The sequence below is a fragment of the Antedon mediterranea genome, chromosome 1 (assembly GCF_964355755.1).
Source record: "Antedon mediterranea chromosome 1, ecAntMedi1.1, whole genome shotgun sequence".
In the NCBI taxonomy this organism is placed as follows: Eukaryota; Metazoa; Echinodermata; class Crinoidea; order Comatulida; family Antedonidae; genus Antedon; species Antedon mediterranea.
In genome coordinates this window covers 24763104-24786194 of record NC_092670.1, presented here as the reverse complement: position 1 = coordinate 24786194, position 23091 = coordinate 24763104, and the positions used below count along the sequence as shown (strand labels likewise).

At 36.1% G+C, this 23091-nt stretch overlaps 1 protein-coding gene across 6 annotated transcripts in view; it reads right to left on the bottom strand.

Annotated features, from left to right (window-relative positions):
- Nucleotides 1-3661: 3661 nt before the first annotated feature.
- LOC140063529 (uncharacterized) overlaps nucleotides 3662-23091 on the bottom strand; it is a 45541-nt gene continuing 26111 nt past the window's right edge. For 4 of the 6 annotated variants that reach the window (XM_072109890.1, XM_072109891.1, XM_072109893.1 and 1 more), the window contains 35 exons: nucleotides 22704-22767; nucleotides 22225-22323; nucleotides 21330-21473; nucleotides 20682-20896; nucleotides 20177-20329; nucleotides 19964-20011; nucleotides 19286-19372; nucleotides 18529-18612; nucleotides 17915-18079; nucleotides 17251-17365; nucleotides 16705-16892; nucleotides 16390-16511; nucleotides 16168-16237; nucleotides 15755-15915; nucleotides 15517-15625; nucleotides 14921-15124; nucleotides 13957-14105; nucleotides 13744-13858; nucleotides 13307-13462; nucleotides 12821-12969; nucleotides 12364-12508; nucleotides 11230-11442; nucleotides 10909-11115; nucleotides 10416-10520; nucleotides 9556-9876; nucleotides 9122-9289; nucleotides 8727-8852; nucleotides 8417-8629; nucleotides 8138-8299; nucleotides 7886-8014; nucleotides 7474-7686; nucleotides 6840-7048; nucleotides 6360-6468; nucleotides 6036-6208; nucleotides 3662-5858 (listed from right to left, as the gene is read on the bottom strand). In XM_072109890.1, coding sequence (XP_071965991.1) covers nucleotides 5735-5858; nucleotides 6036-6208; nucleotides 6360-6468; nucleotides 6840-7048; nucleotides 7474-7686; nucleotides 7886-8014; nucleotides 8138-8299; nucleotides 8417-8629; nucleotides 8727-8852; nucleotides 9122-9289; nucleotides 9556-9876; nucleotides 10416-10520; nucleotides 10909-11115; nucleotides 11230-11442; nucleotides 12364-12508; nucleotides 12821-12969; nucleotides 13307-13462; nucleotides 13744-13858; nucleotides 13957-14105; nucleotides 14921-15124; nucleotides 15517-15625; nucleotides 15755-15915; nucleotides 16168-16237; nucleotides 16390-16511; nucleotides 16705-16892; nucleotides 17251-17365; nucleotides 17915-18079; nucleotides 18529-18612; nucleotides 19286-19372; nucleotides 19964-20011; nucleotides 20177-20329; nucleotides 20682-20896; nucleotides 21330-21473; nucleotides 22225-22323; nucleotides 22704-22767 — 5214 coding nt within the window. In that variant the 3' untranslated portion in view covers nucleotides 3662-5734. The remainder of the gene's footprint in view (nucleotides 5859-6035; nucleotides 6209-6359; nucleotides 6469-6839; nucleotides 7049-7473; nucleotides 7687-7885; nucleotides 8015-8137; nucleotides 8300-8416; nucleotides 8630-8726; nucleotides 8853-9121; nucleotides 9290-9555; nucleotides 9877-10415; nucleotides 10521-10908; nucleotides 11116-11229; nucleotides 11443-12363; nucleotides 12509-12820; nucleotides 12970-13306; nucleotides 13463-13743; nucleotides 13859-13956; nucleotides 14106-14920; nucleotides 15125-15516; nucleotides 15626-15754; nucleotides 15916-16167; nucleotides 16238-16389; nucleotides 16512-16704; nucleotides 16893-17250; nucleotides 17366-17914; nucleotides 18080-18528; nucleotides 18613-19285; nucleotides 19373-19963; nucleotides 20012-20176; nucleotides 20330-20681; nucleotides 20897-21329; nucleotides 21474-22224; nucleotides 22324-22703; nucleotides 22768-23091) is intronic. The other 2 variants (XM_072109892.1, XM_072109896.1) reach the window with 1 other exon arrangement.

Genomic DNA, 23091 nt, shown 5'->3' with positions numbered 1-23091 from the left:
AATGATATATTTATTATTGTATTTTTCAGTTTAAAATTGACTTGAATTCCTTAAACCGAAGATTAAACACGCATCAGTGGCGTTGTGTGTCCGATCCACTAAAACTTGACGATTAGACGCGTCAGTGGTGTTGAGTGTGCACTCAAACCTGACGTTTAGACGCGTCAGAGGCGTTGCATGTGCACCGAAATACGACGTTTGAACGCGTCAGTGGCATTGCCTGTGCACTGAAATATGACTAATTGACACATCAGTGGCATTGTATGCACTGAAACCGCACGATTAGACGCGTCAGTAGCGTTGCGTGTGGACCGAAACCTGACGATTAGACGCGTCAGTGGTGTTGTGTATGCACTGAAACCCCACGATTAGACGCGTCAGTGGTGTTGTGTATGCACTGAAACCCCACGATTAGACGCGTCAGTGGCGTTTTGTGTATGCACTGAAAGCCCACGATTAGACGCGTCAGTGGCGTTGCATGTGCACCGAAATACGACGTTTGGACGCGTCAGTGGCGTTCCGTGTGCACTGAAATATGACGATTAGACACATCAGTGGCATTGTATGTACTGAACCCCACAATTTGACGCGTCAGTGGTGTTGTGTATGCACTGAAACCCCACGATTGGATGGGTCAGTGGCGTTGCGTGTGCACTGAAACCCCACGATTAGACGCACCAGTGGCGTTGTGTATGCACTAAAACTCCACGATTGGACGCGTCAGTGGCGTTGCGTGTGCACTGAAACCCCACGATTAGACGCATCAGTGGCGTTGTGTGTATGAACTGAAACCCCACGATTAGACGCGTCAGTGGTGTTGTGTATGCACCAAAACCCCACGATTGGACGCGTCAGTGGCATTGCGTGTGCACTGAAATATGACTAATTGACACATCAGTGGCATTGTATGCACTGAAACCGCACGATTAGACGCGTCAGTAGCGTTGCGTGTGGACCGAAACCTGACGATTAGACGCGTCAGTGGTGTTGTGTATGCACTGAAACCCCACGATTAGACGCGTCAGTGGTGTTGTGTATGCACTGAAACCCCACGATTAGACGCGTCAGTGGCGTTTTGTGTATGCACTGAAACCCCACGATTAGACGCGTCAGTGGCGTTGCGTGTGCACCGAAATACAATTCGATTAGACGCGTCGTCAGTGGCGTTGCGTGTGAACTGATCTCTGATGATTAGACGCGTCAGTGGCGTTGCATGTGCACCGAAATACGACGTTTGGACGCGTCAGTGGCGTTCCGTGTGCACTGAAATATGACGATTAGACACATCAGTGGCATTGTATGTACTGAACCCCACGATTTGACGCGTCAGTGGTGTTGTGTATGCACTGAAACCCCACGATTGGATGGGTCAGTGGCGTTGCGTGTGCACTGAAACCCCACGATTAGACGCACCAGTGGCGTTGTGTGTATGCACTGAAACCCCACGATTAGACGCGTCAGTGGTGTTGTGTATGCACTGAAACCCCACGATTAGACGCGTCAGTGGTGTTGTGTATGCACTAAAACCCCACGATTGGACGCGTCAGTGGCGTTGCGTGTGCACTGAAACCCCACGATTAGACGCACCAGTGGCGTTGTGTGTATGCACTGAAACCCCACGATTAGACGCGTCAGTGGTGTTGTGTATGCACTAAAACCCCACGATTGGACGCGTCAGTGGCGTTGCGTGTGCACTGAAACCCCACGATTAGACGCACCAGTGGCGTTGTGTGTATGCACTGAAACCCCACGATTAGACGCGTCAGTGGTGTTGTGTATGCACTAAAACCCCACGATTTGACGCGTCAGTGGTGTTGTGTATGCACTGAAACCCCACGATTGGATGGGTCAGTGGCGTTGCGTGTGCACTGAAACCCCACGATTAGACGCACCAGTGGCGTTGTGTGTATGCACTGAAACCCCACGATTAGACGCGTCAGTGGTGTTGTGTATGCACTGAAACCCCACGATTAGACGCGTCAGTGGTGTTGTGTATGCACTAAAACCCCACGATTGGACGCGTCAGTGGCGTTGCGTGTGCACTGAAACCCCACGATTAGACGCACCAGTGGCGTTGTGTGTATGCACTGAAACCCCACGATTAGACGCGTCAGTGGTGTTGTGTATGCACTAAAACCCCACGATTTGACGCGTCAGTGGTGTTGTGTATGCACTGAAACCCCACGATTGGATGGGTCAGTGGCGTTGCGTGTGCACTGAAACCCCACGATTAGACGCACCAGTGGCGTTGTGTGTATGCACTGAAACCCCACGATTAGACGCGTCAGTGGTGTTGTGTATGCACTGAAACCCCACGATTAGACGCGTCAGTGGTGTTGTGTATGCACTAAAACCCCACGATTGGACGCGTCAGTGGCGTTGCGTGTGCACTGAAACCCCACGATTAGACGCACCAGTGGCGTTGTGTGTATGCACTGAAACCCCACGATTAGACGCGTCAGTGGTGTTGTGTATGCACTAAAACCCCACGATTGGACGCGTCAGTGGCGTTGCGTGTGTACTGAAACCCCACGATTAGACGCACCAGTGGCGTTGTGTGTATGCACTGAAACCCCACGATTAGACGCGTCAGTGGTGTTGTGTATGCACTAAAACCCCACGATTAGACGCGTCAGTGGTGTTGTGTATGCACTAAAACCCCACGATTAGACGCATCAGTGGCGTTGTGTGTATGAACTGAAACCCCACGATTAGACGCGTCAGTGGTGTTGTGTATGCACTAAAACCCCACGATTGCACGCGCATCAGTGTCGTTGTGTCTATGTACTGAACCCCCACGATTAGACGCGTCAGTGGTGTTGTGTATGCACTGAACCCCCAAGATTAGACGCGTCAGTGGTGTTGTGTATGCACTAAAACCCCACGATTGGACGCGTCAGTGGCGTTGTGTTTATGCACTGAAACTCCACGATTGGACGCGTTGCCGTCGAATTTAGTGCATGATTCAGGATTGTTCCGAGTGAAATGAATAACTTGTTGTTTAAGCAGAGATTATTTATTTGGCCTATAAGTAAACCATACTCAAGTTTCGTTTATTGTCTTAGGCTAGATAATGTAAACATAACTATTAATTATACGACGCTTTTACTTCACGGTATGATAATATTCATATATAATGTATTGTTAAAATAAATTTTCTAATACTATTTTCTTCCTCAGTTTAACGGTGGGTTCAAAGTTCAACCTTCGTATTGAAATATAACGCACTTTTTTGTTGTTGCCAGTATTTAAGCTTCATTTATACACCAGAGACGCAGCGCAAGGACGTAGACGCAACGCAAGGCAGTTGACCAATGACAGGAGACAGTTCGAATAATGTATCGCTTGTGATTAAATTTAAATGTCAATTCAATACAGGCAGTTAAACGTACATAGTTTGTCTTGTATCATGGTGAAGAGAAAGGAAGCTGTATGTCCGTATCTAAAATGGTTACCGCACTCAATGACAAAAGGACATCTGGAATTTATGCAAAATACCTATGTTACGTCACAGATGTTTGTAACTTTCTCCGCCTACACGTTTCTCAGTGAAATGCACTTTGGTGTGGAAGAAAACATTCAACATACAGCAGCTGAAGTTTCTAAGTTAAGTAGTAACTGCAATATAAGTTGGTTTATAATTAATAAATTGACACAGTAGTTTTTAGCATTTTTCTCTTAGCAAGTATTTAATAAGCATTAATGTAGGCCTATATGACAATATTAATTAACTCTTGTTTATTGCTCAACATTCTTTGCTACTTTGAGCTAACCTGGATTGAGGGCGGGCTTTCAATAATAAAACATTACTTATGAATAATATGCACGACATAAATAATGCATGACACGTTGATGATTATTCACAGATATGCAAATACATTGTAATGAATATTCATGAAATTGTAATTCGTATGAATTAATACATTTTGAGAATTTTAATTTTGCCTGATCAGAACATACATCAAAATACAAATCAAAATATTGTTTGCAATTGACACGGCAGACTACAAACGGCTAACAAACACAAAACGTAATAGTGCAAAAAATGAAAAGCAACCGCAACAAAATGATGTACAAAATGAATATAGTATTATACTATGCAACAGGAACGAACAAAATGTTAATTCTCATGTTTACTGCTAATTAATTTACAAATAGCGCCCTCGCATTATTTAATATCGTTTTATTCATTATTGATGTGTTGTTAGAAAACTTTTTCTAAAGCTGTAGTTTTTGAGCAAACAAAAACACATGGTGTTTTCAAAAGATTAATTGGTGAAACTTGTTAATATGAAAAATGTATTATCAATAAAAGTGAGAATTGTTAGCATTACTAATGAATTTACTCCAATCTATTAACAAGTACAGCATCTACACTTGTCTCAATTGTAATAATATACACGGAATTGAATTTTGTTAAATAATACCATTTTTTTTCCTTATTTTTTTTGTTCAACTAGATTAAATTATCGCATGGAATTTGTAAAAAATAAAACCAAAATGGAAGAATATATATCAACTATTTTATAAGTGCAACGGCTCTTTTGTCTACCAAAACAAAAATTATCACAAATAAAAAATATATGACCTCATAATCATAATGAATCAATACTACTTATATGTCAATGTTCATTATCTTATGTTAGAATTATCTACATTATTTTGAGAAATGTTAGAAACCTAAATTAGTAATTAATATTAATTAATTAAACCTGATATCCAAAATATATATGCTACACACTAATCGTTGGCTATCTTTGGCTATTGGGTGAACTGTTCGTCATGTTGCTATACACATTTTATTATGTTTAGGCCAGTCTCCTCGACAGGTTGACATAACACATCTAATAACGATATTAGAATGGCCGTTTAAAACAAGATCTTGCGGGTGTAACGATGCATAACAACAATCTGATCGTAACAATATAATGTGCAATTCAGTAACTACATAAAACATTTTAAAAAACAGTTGTATGTGATGTAATCATTACACAATTAACAAATTAAAAATAAAATTGGCTGGATTCAGGGTAAAATACATTCGCCAATTTGTAAAAAATTGTATATATTCATTAGTATTTTATTATAGAAAAAGTCAAACACCCTTGGCATGTAAGTCACTTTCTTTTAGACCTTTTAGATTAGGCTGGCATTTGGTCCAACGTTGGTCACAGATCTTTTGAACACATGGCAAGTGTATATCGACTCTATTGACATTTTAAATCTTTTTAAATTCCCGAAAGCAAATAAAAAATAAATAAAAAATATATATATATAAAACGCTAATTTATTATATTAGATTACGGAAATAAAAGCATTCTAACAGTACGCACTATAAGCAAGAATTTGCTTTAAATTTATAGCAAAAAATCTATAATAAAAAGATAATCAATCATTGATAGGGTCATAGAAATGTCAAGGGTCAAAGATCTATATGACATTTACAGTATTTACCACAGCATAACATTTTAACACCAAAATTTAGTTATTTATTTTGCTCATTTGCATATGTTTGAAAAGCTTTCACATACTTCCTTATTTGGCAACATCCTTACCCCGCTAATTAAAGTCCTTAATTTAGACTTAAACAAAATCGGTACAAACAAAAATCACTTATTCGACCTCAACCCTCATATATGATGGATAATTAATTTACAAAATATTCTATTGGATTTATTTTTATTTGCAAAGAACTACAAAAATTGTGTTAGTTGAATTATTAGGCAACAAATTATTAATCTTCATTGTCTGCAGCTGTTCCACCGTCAACAGCTTCACCTCCGGAGCTGGCGCTGTCCGCTGCAGCTTTTCGAGAATAACCGGAACGTCCACTACGTGAGCTGAGTCCAGTTCCAGCTCTGGAAAATAATGTGCAACAATAAAATTATTGTAATGTGTTACACGTTCTACATGAACTTCAGAAGTGAAAAATGAATGAAAGAATAAACACAGCAATAGTCACCTATTAACTAAAAATGTATTATGACAAAATGGAATGTTAATGTCCATGTAAAACACTACAAAACTTGGCTTACCTCATACGACTCTTCATCTGGTTAACTTCCCTAGTCAGACTCTCATTGGCCTCAACTTGTTCATCTAAATCACGCTGCAGTTTGCGCTTGCTGGAGTTAATGCGGCTTGTTTCCTCTTCGGCTTCGTCTAACTGTCGTTTCAGCATTTTAACTCGGTTTGTGGCTTTATCGACCTTATAAATTAATATTTTAAATCATTATTTATAGAACAAATTCCGATTTTGTAATATCTTTATTCAAGTATATATGTACAATAATGTGTTTACTTTGAAATGTTAGTAGGAATCAGGTTCAAGTTCAAAGGTCATGACATATATATCTTACCTGGTCCTTGTATGAATCGGCATGGCGACGCTCCTCTTCTATGTTAAGTGATTGTTCTTTCATTTTCTTCTCAGTCTTTCGAGCAGTTCTGACAGCCAATTGTCGTTCTCTGTAAATAATATTAATAAATTTAAAAATTCAAATGTAATCTAGTTTCTTTTCAGTCGTTCTAGCAGTTCTAACAGCCAATTCTCTGTTGAATAAATTTATAAATTCAAATGTAATCTAGCTCTAGATTCTACTTTCCAAAAACAGAGTTTTCTTGAGGTTCAAAGGGTCCCAAATTATTTTACCATTAAAAACACATTAGGAATACCATACATTCTAGAAAACAAGACATATTAGGCCAGCTGAAGGTATTTGGAGACCTAAATGTATTTCATTTGATATAGACGCCAATGATATGCAATAGTCACTTGTGATTCAAAAGAGGCCATAAAATTAATCAATCTTATAAACTAAAAATGTTGATGGTAGTACCTAGTCTCCACGTCCAATTGCTCTTCCAGTTGCTGTACTTTGTTTTCCAACGACGATATCTGAGACTTCATCTTCAGTTTCATCGCGTTCTCCATCTCTGCGATCTTGGCACGGAGCTCCTTGTTCTGTCGTTCCATTGTAGATCGGTTGTTTTCCAGATGGTGGTTAGAAGAGCGTTCTGTTTCAAGCTCAGCAGTCAACTGATCAACCTGTACAGGAAAGAACATAATAATTAGGTAACCAGGGAGAAGGGTTGAGATATAAAAATGAGGGGTTAACAGATATAAAAATGAGGGGTTAACAGATACAAAAATGAGGGGTTGAGATATAAAAATGAGGGGTTAACAGATATAAAAATGAGGGGTCGACAGATATAAAAATGAGGGGTCGACAGATATAAAAATGAGGGGTCGACAGATATAAAAATGAGGGGTCGACAGATATAAAAATGAGGGGTTAACAGATATAAAAATGAGGGGTCGACAGATATAAAAATGAGGGGTTGACAGATACAAAAATGAGGGATTGACAGATATAAAAATGAGGGGTTGACAGATACAAAAATGAAATGAAAATAAAGATATATTGTCCCCAAAATATCAAAAATAAAGATGATTAGGCCATTTTGTATTACCTGCGCAAGAAGTTTTCGTTCCTTGTCGTACAGCGCCTCTGCTGCATTAGCTTCATCTTCCAACTCCTCTTCCATCTGTGAGAGACGTTGTTCTAGTCGTTTCTTTTCATCGGTCAGTGTCTGGACCTTGGAGGAGTTGCCTCCAAGTTCATCTTGGAGTTCGTCTCGCTCACTCTCCGCGTTTCGGCGCGCACGTTGAGCTAGCGCAAGTTCCTGAAATTTAATAGATACACTACTATCAACTCTGACTTTGTATTTCATATTGTGCTGATCAGCAAAAATACTATTATCAAAATATATAAAGCTGATATTTCTTAGTTTTCTGTACTGATACCCAATCACTTCTATCAAATAAGCTAAGTTTTCATCCCTGTATCAATCATCATCACTTTACCAATGTATCAAAACTCACCTCTTGCAGTTGTAAGAAATCTGCTTCTAGGCCTTTGAATTTTTTCTCGTGGTCCTTGGAACTGGCTATCGCATCGTCGCGACCTTGGCGTGTCTCGTCTAACTCTGAAAGCAACTCCTTGGATTGAGCCTGACAAAAAAATCAATATAAATATGACAACACAATATTAAATATAAACAACATTAGAGACACTAAAATTAAAGAAATATTTAAAAATAAATGATTAGTTGGAAAATAATATTTTGAAAATACCTGGAACTTTCTGAGCTGTTTCACGCTGTCTTCTTTGATTCTGTTGGCGTTCTCTACAATTCCCTCAAGTTCTTTAAGGTCGCCCTCAAGCTTCTTACGAGCAGATACTGCTGCAGCACGTTGGCGGCGCTCTTCCTCAAGTTCACCTTCCATTTCTCGTAGCTGTATTAAAACATTGTTGATTATACTTATATTGTGTCAGGGTGGTTTTCAGAATTAGTACACATTATTTAGATTAAATAAAAAGATTCTACAAAACAGAAAAATCTTGCTCTGTACCTGGCGGATGAGGCCACGACGACGTTCCTCAGCCTGTTCTTCCTTGGCCTGTAGGTCACGGTCATACTGAGTCTTAGCAGCTTGGAGGTTGACCTCGAGTCTCATCTTAGCATCCTCTGTGGCCTGCAATTCATCCTCCAGTTCTTCCATTTGTGTTCTCATTTCTTCCATTTGACTGTCGAGGGAGCGTTTGGATTTTTCCAAATCATGAATCTAAAAATATAATTTGAAAGCGCATTTGATAATCATGAAAGAAACAGAAAATGATAATTAGTGGAACATTTAAAATGTACAAAATTTGGCGACTTACATTTCTACCGACATCATCCTTGGAAGACATCAGTTCATCTATCTCCTGTTTCTGTACCTTGTAGGTTCTCTCAACCTCTTCTAGCTTGTCTTGCAGTTCTTCAAGTTCACGGTTCAGGCTCATAACCTAATAAAGTAAAATGCAACAATTTTTCTTTAATCTGTAAGTTTGTAATACTTTTTTACATATAGTGTCAACTCTCTCAATACCAGACTCTTTGGAAACCAAAAACTCTCCAAAATTCAGACTTTTCTTGAGGTCAAAAAAGTTCATTTTTACCATTAAAAATACAGCCCAAAGTTATCTGGTATTTTACTTATTATTACATATTATTAAATTAACTACTCATCTATCCAAGTTTTTTTGTCTGGAGCTATACAATTTCTGTCTCCTACCTTTGTTTCTTTTTCTCTAGCCTCTCTTTCGGCTTGCTCTTTCTCTTGCTGAATACGTTCCTTTTGAGCACGCTCATCAGCAAGCATGGCGTCAAATTTCCTCTGCTTTTTGGTCAGCTCTGTCTCTTTGCTGCGCATTCTGTCCAGATCAAGATTGATATCGTCCAACTAAAATAAAAAATGATAATTGACTGTATGGCATACTTTTTAAAATGATAACAAATCGGTACTAGGTATGGTCAACAGGCGAGGAATTGTGTGATTTACCAGAGCTATCAAAATAGATTGAAAACTACTAAAAACATTTATTTACAGACTCTGACAATAAAAAATAATAATAATTACAATGCAATTGAAAAGTTAAGAGAATGAAGGCAGATGCCTGGAAAGATAAAAAACAGTTGGGGGAGCCTTAAAAAATAATGAATACATACCTCTTCATGAAGCTTTCTCTTGGTCTTCTCCAGTTTATCATTAGTAGCTTGGAGTTCTTCCAGCTCGTTCTGGAGTGTCTCCAACTCACGCTGCTGCTTCTTGCGGGCTTCTTCGGACGTATCAAGCTGTGAGGAATCGTCAGCTTGCTTCTTCTTAAGATCTGCCAACTGGTTTTGAGCACTGGTCAGTTGTCGTTGGACATTGGCTTTGGCTTCTTCCTCTTCTTCCAGTTGATCCTGAAGCTGGTCTAGCTTCTCTTCAGTTTGTCTCAGTTTAGTGTTCAGTGACAGTTTCTGTCTTGTCTCTTCATTCAGAGCTTCCTGTTGCCAATAAAGATATTAATTTTGTAATAAATTCAGAAAAAAAGAGCTAAATTCAGAGAGTGACTGAGGGCATGCTATTAATATTTTGGCCCATATTTAGGATATAGATATATATTTTTTATAATACTGATGAAGGGCTAGTGTTGCCCGAAAGCTCTGCTAACTTTTCTGGCTGTTTTACTTTATCGTTTTGATTTTAAAGCTTTTCGCTTTTTTTTTGTATCTCCATTGAGATCCAGTCACTGATACCCACAGCATTGTTATTTTTTCAGTAATTTGCCTTTGGATTTATATATTTTTTATATATAAAAATATTTTTTTACGCCATACTTAAAAAAACATGATACCTGTAACACATAGATTCTATAGCTAATGCTGCAGTTTACCTAACAGTGACTTTTGTAACAAAAAATGTTATTGCTCATTTTATGCATACTTAAAATCAGGGTATGTACCCTGAGAAATGTAAAACAGTACATCGTTCCAAATGGGTCAAACCTTTATGAAAATTAATGTAAAAAATAGTAATTACAAACCTGTGCTTCTGTAAGCTGAGCAACAAGTGAGCTGGAAGACTTACTAGCCTGGGATGCTTTGGTTTCACTCTCCTCTAAAGCTGTTACTGTGTTATCAACCTCAGCCTAAAAAACAAATGAAAGGTAAAGGGTATTTTTTCCGTTACTGAAACTGAGGAAATTTGGATTAGGCCTTTCACAGACCCACTGCAGTCAGCAGTGCACCTCATACCAGATCAGCACACCAAGAGACAATGCCTTATTCTTTTCAAATAGTGTACCAAACGTTCTTTAATGTGCCCATATGTACACAGTATATTATTACCAGTTATATACATATTTCCATATATTGTGATGTGCAATTCACTTTTTGATTCCAAGGACGACCTAATTCATACTGGTTCAAACAGAGCAAACAGAATTTCTATGTTTTTCCTAAAACAAATGATAATAAATGATACTTGACTTGACTTGACTTGACTTGATTAACTATTTCTTTATTATTTTTATTTACCTTTAGTTTGGTAGCCTTATCCTGGAACTCAATCTTGGAACGTTCCATCTCTGACAAACGTACGTTCAGTTCTGAAAGCTGTGCTTCCAAGTTCTTGCGTTTCCTTTCAGATTCTTGTTTCGCTTGTATTGAAGACTTTAACTCGTTTTGGATCTCTGAGTGGGCGCCATCCATTGAAGCCTTATTTTTCTCTAGACTTGATTTCGACTAGGACACAAAAAAAATTAATTATTTACCATTTATAAAATGGTTTTCTAAGCATTTACCGATGTCAATTTAATATTCTGAATAAATAGATTGTAATAAAATACAAATATGCACCTTTTTCAGAGCATCAATCTGTTCGTTGAGTTCCTCGATGGCATTATTGTGCTTTTGTCGCATTTCGGTCACTTGGTGGTTGTGTTTGTTGCCCTCCTCATCGATCTGTTTGCGTAGATTACCTAGCTCTGATTCTCTCTTTTGCTGCAAATCCTGTTGGGCTACTGTTGTATCCAATGAGTCCATTAATTCAGACTTTAAGGCCTCTAATTCCTGGAAAATAATATAAAAAGATCTCGTTATACACCCCTATCAATAATCTTGTTTTACACCCCTATCAATAATCTTGTTATACACCCCTATCAATAATCTTGTTATACACCCCTATCAATAATCTTGTTATACACCCCTATCAATAATCTTGTTATACACCCCTATCAATAATCTTGTTATACACCCCTATCAATAATCTTGTTATACACCCCTATCAATAATCTTGTATACACCCCTATCAACAATCTTGTTATACACCCCTATCAATAATCTTGTTATACACCCCTATCAATAATCTTGTTATACACCCCTATCAATAATCTTGTTATACACCCCTATCAATAATCTTGTTATACACCCCTATCAATAATCTTGTTATACACCCCTATCAATAATCTTGTTATACACCCCTATCAATAATCTTGTTATACACCCCTATCAATAATCTTGTTATACACCCCTATCAATAATCTTGTTATACACCCCTATCAATAATCTTGTTATACACCCCTATCAATAATCTTGTTATACACCCCTATCAATAATCTTGTTATATACCCCTATCAATAATCTTGTTATACACCCCTATCAATAATCTTGTTATACACCCCTATCAATAATCTTGTTATACACCCCTATCAATAATCTTTTTATACACCCCTATCAATAATCTTTTTATACACCCCTATCAATAATCTTGTTATACACCCCTATCAATAATCTTGTTTACACCCCTATCAATAATCTTGTTTACACCCCTATCAATAATCTTGTTATACACCCCTATCAATAATTTTGTTATACACCCCTATCACCAATCTTGTTATACACCCCTATCAAGTAAAAAACAAAACAAACCATTATTTGAACTGAATGTATTATAAGTTAATTTTCATATTTCAAAGAAGTAGAACGTCATACCTCTCCAAGGTCTTTCTTTTGCTTGTCGACCTTGGCACGAGCTTCTTTCTCGGACTCAAGATCCTCTTGTGCTTCTTTCATTTGTGAACGGAGGTCACGGATCTCTTTAAGAGCAGCATTTTTTAGGGCTACTTCTTCATCAATTCTAAAATCAAAGAGAACTATATATATATTTTTGTTTTTTATTCTATAACATCTGCCTCAAAGCTTACATTCAGTCTAGTTTTTTTTTACTACAGTATTAAACCCTTGATACTGATATTTAGGGGACACCTATATTAAGGCTGTAGTGTTAAAACCTATGTTTCTTCTTGTTTGTTTCACTGGAATATGTCCTCTTATTAGGTGTGTCCCAAAGGAGGGTCTCTACCCCTAATAGGGGACACTTAATAGGTGCTGTGCCATAGGCACCATAACTGAATAATAGATAACATAATTATTGTCCAACAGTACTTACTTGGCTAAGGCAACATTAAGTTCCTCCTCACGTTTGGCAAGCTGCACTCTTAATTCATCAATTTGTTGCTGTAGATCAGCAATTTGGTCCTTGAGGTCGCTCAGCTCAGCGTCTAATTTACGTTTATTTCTTTCCAGATCTTGACGACCCTAATTGCAAGAAAAAACAAAACGAAAAAAGAGGTTCAATAAACCAAAGACGAAGCAGACCTTCACCTGTCCACAAAATGTAAAAAGAAAATATTTCGATAACAAGTTTGATTAAAAGAGGAGGAGCTAACAAAGATACAATGTAGTTAGCTCACCAAAATGGTAACTTTCAGGTTTGGTAACATAAGGCAATGAATACGGTAAATATAAATACATGGGCTAAATACCTATATACATTGAACTCAAAATCTTTGAAGGAGGAATGAATGAATTATGCCTATGTGCCTAGATCCCATTAATTAGATACTGAAAACATAAAAACATTTTAAATACATACCTTTTCTTCAGAACGAAGCTTTTGTTCCACTTCACTGATCATTGACTCGTACTTTGTCTTAAGTTTCCCTAAGCCTTTGTTTTTCTCTTCTTCTTCGGCTAGAGTCATGGATAGATCTCCCATACGTTCATCCATCGATTTCTTCTCTTTTATAAGCTAAAAAAACAATTTGTATAGTTGATTAGATCAGGCACGCATACAAAATATTATGCATAGGTCATTACAAAACATATATAATAACAAATAATAATAAAGTCCAATTTATTATAGTCCAAAATAAAGGGTGCCTGAACAATCAACAAAACAATTTTGAAAAAGAGCAAAAGATTTATGATGAAAGTTCAAATTAAAAAGGTGGGATTTAAAGAGTTGTTGCAGCTGATCAGGAAAATATTATTTTGTTCCAAGCTAGCCTACATGTAATGTGAGTTACGCACCTTGGTGTAAGTATCATCGATCATTGCTAAGTCTTCCTCTAGTTTCTTGATCTTAGCATCAGCAGATACCTTCTCCAGTTGAAGCTTTTGGCGAGATGCTTCCTCCTCTTCAAGTCTGCAAGAAATCAAATATAAAGAGATTACCTCTAAGTTCCTGAAACCAATGCAGTGATAAAATATAATATATATTTTATTGATGATAACAAGACTTACTGCTCCTCCAAGTCTCCTATATTTAACACCAACTTCTTCTTTTCTTCTTCTAGTCTCATTCCACGGTCTTCTTCTTCTTCAACTCTTGCCTCCAAATCATGTAATACATCTTCTAATTGTTGCTTTTTTGCTGCAAGTTGTTGCCGCATCTGAAATAGATTTGGATATAAAATATAGATGTTATTGGATTATCACCTCACAAAATATTTTAACTTTGGAACCTTTAATATGAGTGTACTCTAAATATGAGTGTACCCTTAACATGAGTGTACTCTGAATAGGAGTGTACTCTGAATAGGAGTGTACTCTGAATAGGAGTGTACTCTGAATAGGAGTGTACTGTAAATAGGAGTGTACTGTAAATAGGAGTGTACTGTAAATAGGATTGCACGCTGAATACGAGTGTACTCTGAATACGAGTGTACTCTGAATACGAGTGTACTCTTAATGAGTGTACTCTTAATGAGTGTACTCTTAATACGAGTGTACTCTTAATGAGTGTACTCTTAATGAGTGTACCTTGAATATGAGTATACTCTGATTAGGAGTGTACTCTGAATATTAGTTTACTCTTAATATGAGTGTACTCTCAATATGAGTATACTCTGATTAGGAGTGTACTCTGAATAGGCGTGTACTCTGAATAGGGTTGTACTCTGAATAGGGGTGTACTCTGAATATGAGTGTACTCTGAATATGAGTGCACTCTGAATATGAGTGTATTCTCAATATGAGTGTACTCTCAATATGTGTATACTCTGAATATGTGTATACTCTGAATAGGAGTGTACTCTGAATAGGGGTGTACTCTGTATAGGGGTGTACTCTGTATAGGGGTGTACTCTGAATAGGGGTGTACTCTGAATATGAGTTTTTAGTTTATATTTTCACTCATTCGTTTCACAGCAAAGTATATCCTCAATATGGGTATGATTAATAAGTGATTGATGATTTTGTTACAGACCTCTTCAGCTTCCTGGCTAAGTTCTGCCTCAGCTGCTAACTGTTCAGCCAGAATATTCTTTTCTTCCATCACTTGAGAGTACTTTTGATTCATCTCCTTGTAGTCGGATTCAATCACTTCAAGTTTGTCTACAACCTTTTTCAGCTGCTCCTCTTTAGAGCGCATATCATCTTCTTGGCGGGTTACGTTAAGTAGCGGCTTGACCTGTCATAACAACAAAAAACACCACACATTTTACAAATGATCTTTGTAAATAAATACAACAAAATCTTGAAGAACAAGACAAACCCATGAAATAATTTAAAGGTGTGATGTTATCACTCATGACTGTATTCAGTAAAAGCTTAAGAATTATCTTTGCTTCATTCATTCTTTCCATTGGATCATCCAAAATAAAACAATAACAAAACAAATAAAGTAATGTTTTATGTATCTTTTTAATCCAGTTTCTAATGTTATATTTTTGGTTTAGGATGTTTGTTACAGATTATAGTGTAGTACACTTAATCAATTCATTATGGGCCAACTTAAATACTTTGGCACAAGAACGAGTAACAGAAGGCAATGAATGTTAATCAACAAATACATGCACATACCTTTGTGAACAGACGCCACCATTGCCAATTGCGCAATTTCAAGTATGCCAAACAGTTACGTTGAATGATTCTGATTGCGCTCAACTGTTGTAGTCTCTTCTTATAGTTTCTGAAAGATTAATTTGTATTGAATTTTAATGAAAATTTTTTTTTTTTTACTTGCAGTACCACTTAAATGTGAGGATACGACCAATCAAATGGCAATGATACAATTTGGTACGTTAAATTATATTGTTACCTGCGAGCAAGAACGCCTCTACAGGCAGCTTGGAAGCGTGTGATTATGTCAGACAATTTTAGATCACGTTCTTCTTCTAAGTGAGCCAACACACCAGCACGGAGAAATATCTTACTCTGTCCCAGTCTGTATAGATTTTTGTCAAGTTCGAGCACCTCGATCTAAAACGACAAATGTTAGATGTAAATAGATTTAATTAGATCACGGCCATGACAATGTAATGAGGAGAACATGTCATGTTAATTCATTCATTAATATGTGCCTCCTCACTTAAATCTTTAACACAGTCATGTGGAGAATAGAGAAACCTTTCAACCTGGGAGTTTTATGCAATACATATTTGGTACAAAAATGATGGCAAATATAGTAGTTTATAGAAATATTTTAGCCACCAATAAAGTTTAATAACCTACCATTTTCTGGACAGCTTTCTTCCCATCCATGAAGCCTTTTGGGATAGCAGTGGGTGTTAGGATTTCATATCTGGTAAAGAAAAAATAATACATTAGTACTTAATAGTGTATTGTTTTATTCCATTAAGTGCCTCATTAAGTACATTGTTACAGTAGTGTGAGGCATACAATCATGACAACATTGCACAGTGAAACCTGTATATGTTATAATTGCGTATATACCTTTGTCTGAATTCTTGGAAGATGACCCTGTTAGGGAATCCTTGACGGCATATACGAATACCTTCGAGTACACCATTGCATCTCAGTTGCTCCAGTACAAGAGGTGATGTGATTTTTTGGGCCTAGAGAGAAAAAGAAATAAAACTCCATCAGACAGTGTCATTGAGTAACAAGTTTGTACTATTTGATACTAGAAGAGGCTCCTATCACAGCAAATGGATCTTGTTGAATCAATTAAAAGTTTAGTTACCAAAATTAGTATAATGTTAGGACCAATGTTTGGTTCAATTTTTGTACAAAATGTAAAACATTCACCTTCTTCTCGTGGTTTGGAATGATGCAACGAACAAAGTTTGGATTCGTATTTCGCAGTGTAATCATCAGTTTGGCCAACTGTTCTTTGTACAGTTGACTGACCGTGCTAAACATGCCCTTACGTGCTGAACGTCCGAACACGTTCTCGCTCTTACCGCCCGTCATGGCGCTCATGCTCACGATGACAGCTACAAAGAACGATGTGCAAGTTACAGTCAATATTATGTAGTTAGTAACTATTCTTTCAAGTGTAAAGTATATCAAATCAAAAGGTTACATCAAGATTTATATTTTCAATTTTTTGATACATAATTTAAGATTTCTGGTTGAAAACTAAACAAAATTATATATGCTTAAGATGTGGTTGGCTAGTTGTATTGTACAAGAGCTCCTTTTAGACAGTGAATTTATGATTATCAATATGATTTTACTTTTCCAGAACAATTTTGTTTTTATTATCATGCTGTGCAACAATATTAATACCTAAGCAATATCAAAACATAGATAAACTAATAACAATCCTCCGTTTAATTAACTGTTACTTACCATCCATCCAAATCTTTTGGATAAATTCATTGTGAGAAGACTGCAGCATGGATACAACATTGTCATTGATGGGATCCATGTTTTTAATTCTCCAGTCAGTGGCTGAGTAGTTCACCTGGTGATGATACAGGCAATAAATTAGACTAATAAAAGTGGAGGCCTAAATAGCAGGTTGCTATGTACTTACAAACTAAGACCCCATTTACACTTACAATTGGGTCCTGGGTCGGCCCTCTTTCGGGTTCACATTTAATCAATTAGGCCCTGAAAATTCATTTTTCTTAATTTTCTCAAGCCATTGGTCACTGTTTACTGCATAAGCCGGCCGAAACATAAAAGCCGCTCCTGGACCTACTCGAGAGGTGGTCCAGATCTGCATCCGGCTCAGGGCTGGCCTAACTTTATGGAGTGTTTACTCTTAATGATTGCTTATCCAGGGCTGGGCCAAATCATAAGTTTAAATGGGGTCTATGCCACACTTGAGTGGTTTGGAAAATCCTGCACTAAAACTCTGAGAAGAACAATGTATTTTTCCACCTCTCAACCCAATATAAGAGTATATCTCTATTTCACCTATGTTTTATTATGTATTTTATGCTTATATTAGAATGTCAATGTGGTTAATGTATCATATAATTTATGGCCATTTGAATTGTGAGTATACCTTTCCAGCATAGTGCATAATACAGAAGTCTGCATTTTCTCTAAAGTCAGCCTTCTTGAATTTAGAGTGTCCTGTATGTTCTTTCACAACCTTCTCTACAAATGTTTTGTCTGTTGCTTTTGGGAACCAGCATTCATCATCTAAAAGAGACAGGATTCCTCCTTGCTGTATAAATAAAAAAATATCAAATTATCTATATATTAATGCTACTAAATTTTTTTAATTTCATGTATCTCCTCCAAAACCACTGAATGGTACGTGCTCACATTTGGCACACTGTTGTTTATTGATGGGCCGCACACGATAGGCTATGTCACTTTCCTGAATTTTAAGGATAAACACTAAAAAAGGCAAAAAATAGCAGTAATTTGACGTCTCAGCGAGCGTGTTACGTCACTGTATAAACTACGCAACCTCCTCTTTGTGTACCGCCATGGCCGGATCTCTGGTCCATAGAAAGTGATAATTATGTTTCAGGATTTCACCTGGAGAGCACCTTAGACTTAAAATATAAGACATTATCTATTATGGATGACACTAAAACACTTTCACTTGAATGAAGTCTACACATCAGGCCATATATTGATTTTCTTAAAATTTCACAATAACAATACCTTTTCGATGAGGTCAATGCAGGGTTGAAGGTCAAGACCAAAGTCTATAAAGTTCCAGTCAATGCCTTCCTTCTGGTACTCTTCCTGGAAACAGAACAAACATGAATCATATACAATATAATGACATCATTTAAACAATTCCAATGGTATATAAATGATGAAATAAATTTGTGTAATAGTACAAACAATGTCATTCAATTCATATTTATAAAGCGCCGAATTCTTTCCAGAAAGATAAGTTCTAAGGCGCAACGCCAGAACCGCTAGCACTAGTAAATTTGCTGGAATAAATATGATTTCAGATGCCTTTTAAACAAGTCTGTAGATTTTGATTTCCTGATGTTAATCGGAAGAATGACACTAAACGCACGATCAATGTACGTATGTCATGAGGTGAAAGATGAAATAACATAATATAACAACACATTTTCATCTTTCACTGAATCAATATTTATATCATGTGACCCACAATCGTCTTAGGTGTTTTAATGTAAAATGACATTACTTAAACATTCCAAAATTAAAGATTCAGAAAAGGTAATTGCCAATTTTGCACTGGTTTCATTATAATTTTTAAATTTTTAAATTAAATAAGTTTTTTTTTAATTTAAAAAGAAGATAGAAAATGGTTTATTTTTAATACATTTCTATTAAAGTTAATATGACATAATATATATAAATACATCATATAAATTATGCACATAAAATCGGCACAGGTACTATGCTCTTCCCAGTCATATGTAGAATATTGACAAACCTGTTCCAGGATAAACATTGTGTGGTTGAACAATTGCTGCAGTTTCTCGTTAGTGTAGTTAATACACATTTGCTCAAAAGAATTCATCTAAAATTAACAAAAAATCAAAATTATTAATTTATCAAGAGTAAGAAAACAAAGGAAAAAATATAATCATAATCATTATCATAATCACAGCACTTCAGGTTTCACATGCGAAAACCAAAACAAACAAAAATGAACAAAAAATCATTTTTCTAATACAAATTATTGTATATTTATAAATACTCATACGCTGGTTATTATTCCCACTCAAATTAAAAATATTCTATCTATTATTTGTAACAATTCATGCTTTTATTTACACACAGCATGTAACAAATCTCTTTAAAAATGTCTTGTAAACTGAAAAGTATTTGGGCTATGATAAATCATTTGTTACATTTTGAGTAGAGAGTGTGAGTCAAGTTGTGAGTATAGTGTGAGCAAAGAGTTTAAGTAAACATCTGAGTAAAGAGTGTGAGTAGAGCATTCAATTAAAGTAACAAATCTGAGTAATGCATGAGTAAAGAGTTCAAGTAGAAGTTTTGAGTACATAATTTGGGTAAATTATGTTTAGAGTGTAAGTAAAAGTGTAAGTAGAATTTGAGTAAAGGTGTGAGTAAAGAGTGTTAGTCAGTCTGCACCTGTTTGAATTACCAGTGATGCAAATTCCTTGTCTGTATAAAGTAGATTCAATGGGTTATCCTAGATGAATCAAGTATTTCGAAAAAGAATGAATGATTACAGAAAGCAGAAAAAGAAGAAAGAAAAAGCAGATTCAATAAATTTACATCAAGAATTTGGAAAATATTGAAGAAATGTTTTTTTTTATCCATATTTTATAACTTTAACTAACAAATGTGTGTTTACCTTGAAGATTTCAAAGCCTGCAATATCAAGGATTCCAATGAATGAAGCGCCGGTTCGCTTGGTTCGGTCTAAGGAACGGTTGATGCGCGTCACAATCCACTTGAAGAGGCGCTCGTAGATAGATTTGGCTAAGGCCTGACAGGCAAACTCAACCTAAATTATGAAATATATATAAAAAGATGAATGGAAAAGTTATAAGTTATGACAAGGAGCACCATGATCGTAAAACTTGAGGTTTTTAGGGTGTACTAATAATATCACAATAAATTGGGCACATTGTGTATAAAAATTGTCACCAACAAAAATGTTGCATGTATGAAATTAACATGTAAGTACAGCTCAACTTACTTCCATGCAAGAATTATTATTTATAATGTAACATGTTACCCATGCCCTAAGGCTGGTATCATACACTCTGTCATCATAAACATGATGCAGTACCAATAACAAACATGTAGTGAGAGAGGAATTTGTGAACACAGGAGTTACTCTTTAAACTACTAACCTGCTCTTTAGTCTGTGATTTGTGCACCATATCTCGGCCTACTTTCAGTTTTGGTCTGGTGAGAGCTTTGGCAAAGTCAAGATACTTCATGCCCAGAAGGGAACACAGTTCCTGGGCTACAGTGGAATCTGGCAGCGTTGCCTGGTCGGAATTTCTTTCCTGCTTAAACTCCATGTTTCCGAATTTCATTACTCCGGACACAACTTTCAAGATGGCTGTAAACAAGAAATGGACAAAATGAATTACACTAGAACCACTATTTAAGAGGACATCTTCCTGACCCATAAAAGTGTTACCTGATTACGGGCTAGTATCGGATTTGCGGTTTAGAAGGAGATAGAGGAACAAATTTTGGCTTAGTGCTATTATAATATATCTATATATCTTGTTTGGTTCCAAGAAAGTGTCCTCTTAATAGGGTGTCCCAATATGGAGTTTTTACTGTAGTACCAAAGAATTAACTTTATAGGTACCAGTAAACAGTAAGTAAAGCTCTGTCTACACTATCAAACCTTATGAGATGTGATATGCCCATATATGGACATGAAGTAGTCATATAACTACCATAATTAAGCATATTACTACCATAATTAGGCATATCACTACCATATTTGGGAGCATTAATTGTTTGTAAGTTATTTCACTTACATTTGATATCATCTTTGTTGACACCCATAATTTCAAAGGCTTCCATCGTTGCATCGAACTCCACCTTATCATCAACTCCCGCCACTGGAACATGGCCATTGGATAAGAACCTGTATGTACTGGGATCCTTCAACAACAGTTCCTCTGTAGAATATAAAAAATTGTTTTAAGCTGGCACAAAACAGACTAAAAGACACAACTACTGTTCTTCATTCAATGGTTTTCCAGTATAGAAATAAAATCTAGAAATGTATGCGAGGTACAGAATCCTAGATATACCAAAACAGTTTAAATGTATTGTACTTTATCAATCACATTTAAAATATCATCCAATTGCTCGTCTTGGATGCCTAGGCAACCTTTAAAGATGTAAATGAATTCTTAAAATTTTTTTTTTGAATATGCCATTTTAATGTGACAAATTAGTTATTCACTTTGACCAAAAATTGGATCAGAAAAAAAAAAGTATTTACCAAAAAAAAAACGTAATTAAAGCAAAACAATAGTCAAATTGGCTACCAGCCAATTGGTTTTTGGTTGAATTTAACCATTTATTTTGTCATTTTATAAGTAAAAACATTATTATTTTTTCTACAGAAATGAGTAACTTTAATAAAGCCACAAAATAATCTATTTAAAGTATGATTTTATTAATCTTATTGTTCATGTTTTTGTGGGACAATACATCTTTAACTTCTCTAATAAAACAAAAGAATTTACACACAGTGCATACAAAATGGCAGTGCTGATGCCTCGGTGTGTGTAAGTTTTCCAAGTAATGTGAAAGAGGCACTAGACAAGTGTTTATTTTTTACACCATTTTTAAATTCCGATTTAGGGCCAATATAATTTCTTACAATTTTATGTATATAAATAATTATATTAAGTATATTACCTTTTAGTTTGGCTGAAGTACCACTAAGAATTTGGTAGAAGAAATGGAAGGTTCTCTCAGTTGATTGCTGTCGGATGACTCGTGCCTTTTCTAGTAAATCTAATCATAATTAAGGTTTAGAACACGAAAGTAGGTCGTTATGCAGAAGGGTAAACCTAATTAACACTAGCTGTATCCAACTGACAACTTATTACAATCTTATTACTATCTTCAAAGCCTCATTCACACCGGAATTATATTAGTATGGTATTACACTGAAAACATGCAAGTTCCCAACCTATTCACACTGGTGTTAATAACACGAAAAATAACGAAGGAAATTGTTACCATAAACACTGTTATTATGGTAACAATTTCCTTCTGGTTGGCAACTCTTACCGTACCAAAAAAAAAATTTAATTACTGCATGACTGCAGGGAAAATAATGCATTACAATTTACTGCAGTAAAATATGAGCTAAAATTTGCAATTAAGGATACAGGTCTCAATACTGGCTCCAGCAATGTATCCAGATGTGTCAAAGTTGATGCGGATGAATTTACCCTGAAAAGAAGAAAATGTCATTCCATATTAGTATCTAACAGTTAAAATAGGGTAAAATATATTGATTGAATGTACTTGCTGTGTTAAACATGAGCCGACCAGTAGTGGAATCTAAACTAATTATGGTGTCACAGTACAATTGTACTTAATTTAACTTTTACATTGTGATCTATCTTAAACATTGTCAATTATGATATGTATATTAGTTTAGGCATACATAATGAAGAAAATTCCAGATTCCAAAATGTTAATTAATTATATTTTTATTATTTTTTGCAGTATTTCATAATCTTTTGTTATTTAAATTCATTTCCAATGCACTTT